General features: G+C 35.1%; 1 protein-coding gene across 1 annotated transcript in view; it reads left to right on the plus strand.

Annotated features, from left to right (window-relative positions):
• LOC101513307 (uncharacterized) overlaps positions 1 to 2,733 on the plus strand; it is an 8,930-nt gene that overhangs the window by 759 nt on the left and 5,438 nt on the right. The window contains exons 2-4 of the mRNA XM_004507330.4: positions 139 to 403; positions 2,314 to 2,470; positions 2,590 to 2,730. Coding sequence (XP_004507387.1) covers positions 139 to 403; positions 2,314 to 2,470; positions 2,590 to 2,730 — 563 coding nt within the window. The remainder of the gene's footprint in view (positions 1 to 138; positions 404 to 2,313; positions 2,471 to 2,589; positions 2,731 to 2,733) is intronic.

Genomic DNA, 2,733 nt, shown 5'->3' on the forward strand with positions numbered 1-2,733 from the left:
CTCTTTCCAAGGATTTTAGTTTACCAGTTGGTAATTTTTGCTATTGATGTTGTTAATTTTGCTGCAAAGATGGTGTTTTTTGTGAAGAAAATAAGCTTGTGTGTAGTGTCTTACATTGTCCTATGTTTTTAACTATAGATACCTTCCTCCGGAAATTGGGTGTTTAACGAAACTGGAGTATCTTGATATTTCATTCAATAAAATGAAGACACTGCCATCAGAGATTAGTTCTTTGAAAGTATTAATATCTATGAAAGTTGCGAATAATAAGTTGGTGGAACTACCGTCAGCTATGACCTTACTAACAAGGTTGGAGAGTTTGGACCTGTCAAATAATAGGTTGACTTCATTAGGATCCCTTGAACTTAGCTCAATGCATAGACTTCAGAACTTAAATCTTCAGGTACCAAGTTTTGATTTGTTAAATCCCAGTAATGATGTTATTTTTTGAAGTATCTGCATTATTCTTAGATGGTGCTTTGGCTGTTCCTTACTTTGCTTGGTTTGCGGGTTTGTATGTGCATATATACGGATACATATATTGGTGTTGCTTAAATACCCTCACTTGTTTTATAGGGGAGTATATTAGTATATCAACAACCCGAAACCTTTTACAATTTCGTTGTAAAGAGGGAGGGGAATTAGAGAGGGCAAGAGTAGTAGTAGGATTTGGGAGAGAAGAGAGAGAAACTAGGAAATTTTAAATAAAAAACTCAATTACATCAATACCCATCTGTTTAAGTTGTTTTACAATGAAACTGTGGTCTACACCTACACGTCTTCATATTTTTGTACGTTCTACTTCTACACCTCATAATGGAAAAAGTATTTTCTTGTTCTCTCATTCTTTGCATGAAATTTTTTCAGTGTGTTATAATTCTTTTAAATTATAGGGGAAACTGTATTCACCGACGCAAGGTATGCATAAATGATAACCCACCCCCCTCTTAAATGATCACTCACCCCCCTTATTCATGTAATGGGGTGCGTTAGGTGACACTATTTCCCTGCATCTAGATCTTTTGCCTTTTCTTCCTTCTTGGTTCTCTCCTTTTTCTGTATTAATCTTCCTATATATATACATAAAGCATATTAAGTTGAGATTAAATTAAATAGTTTATACTTATGGGTTTTGCTGTCTTTCTTGCACAACTTAGCATCCGAGAACAACACCATTGATCCAGAAACAAATGCTTCTGTCGAGAGAGACATTTATAAGGTTGTTCAAATGCAAAATCAGTGTTGTCAATTGAGAATTGCAGAAAATAGCGGTTTGTTCAAATTCCGCTATGTTATAGTGCTATAGCGTTGCAATAGCAACTATTTTACAACACTTTGTACTACATAGTATATTGTGGAGCAATAGTAATTTGCTCAAATTACGCAATGCTATTGCGCCGATACGGCTTCTATTTGACAACACTGTGCAAAATGGGAAAATACAACTTGCTCAAATCATTTGGGGTAATGCATGGATGATTAAGCCATAGAAAAGTGAAAATAAGTTCCTATCAGTTTCATTTGATAATTAATTACAACCAGAAAGCAAAGTATTCTTAGATTGTTTATAACATATAATATAATGACTTTCTTATCTCATGTCTCAATTTTCAACATGTTATCAGATTAATTAGTCTTGCAAAACATATTCTATTTGAGTGCAACTGATTAATTGAGTTCACGTTAAAAATGGTTGAGAGATCTTAAGATCGATTGAACAAGAGTGTTTTGCTAGTTGAGTAGTTGAACATGCGGAGAAGATGGAGACAGATGATCTTTTCCTTCCTTTATAAACAAATAGGAAACAAATCAATAGTAGGCCAAGCAGATCGGCACTAATTTGGAATTTGAGTGCACTAAACTAGCCAGGAAAGACAAAGGTTTCAGGGAAAGTTAGTATCTTTGAAAATTTGAAGGGGAGATCTATGTTATTCTATGTTGTCAGTCTTAGATAGCAGCAAGAATCTGATGTGCAACCTATGTCATGTTTCCTTTACCTGTATGTATGTTTAATATGTATTTGCTTTGGTGGCATCTGACATTGTTTGACATAGCGGGACCACATTGAAGATGCCTCTGTGCATCCAAGGTATTGATTCTAGTAGATGTAGGTTGCCTGTAGGAGTAGGACAAAACTATAATGATAATGGCTGATTGCAGGAGTGCATGTATATCTATATTTTACAATACTTCTGCATGTTATTAGGTTCTAACTGTGTAATTTATCGATTTGGATTTTTTTCTTTTATTTTTCTTTGATTTTTACACGGTTTAATAGTTTCTAAATATATATATTTGTTTATACATTTCAAGTACAACAAGCTGCCCGGTAATTTTCAAATTCCTTCATGGATATGCTGTAATATGGAAGGAAATGGAGATATATGCAAAGACAATTGTAGCAGTTCTTCTGTTGAAATGGATGTCTATGAAAGCAATTTACCGGAAAATGAGGAAACCTTTTCTCATGGTGAGACGCCTTTCACCTGTTCCCCTCCTTTTTTCTGTATGCTCTTCCCTTTTGCATAATGGATGATTCAATTCATGTATTTGGGATGGAATTTCACTTCCATGTGAATTCTTTTGCAGGACCTCATAACACCTCATCAAGCGTATTAACAAACCCCACATCTAGTAGTAGATGTTTTGCAGCCTGGAAATCGGGTAAACGGTGGAAGCGGCGACACAATTTACAGCAGAAAGCTTGCCAAGAGCAGAAAGCTCGTCAAGAGC

The sequence above is a fragment of the Cicer arietinum genome, chromosome 6 (assembly GCF_000331145.2).
Source record: "Cicer arietinum cultivar CDC Frontier isolate Library 1 chromosome 6, Cicar.CDCFrontier_v2.0, whole genome shotgun sequence".
Taxonomy (NCBI): domain Eukaryota; kingdom Viridiplantae; phylum Streptophyta; class Magnoliopsida; order Fabales; family Fabaceae; genus Cicer; species Cicer arietinum.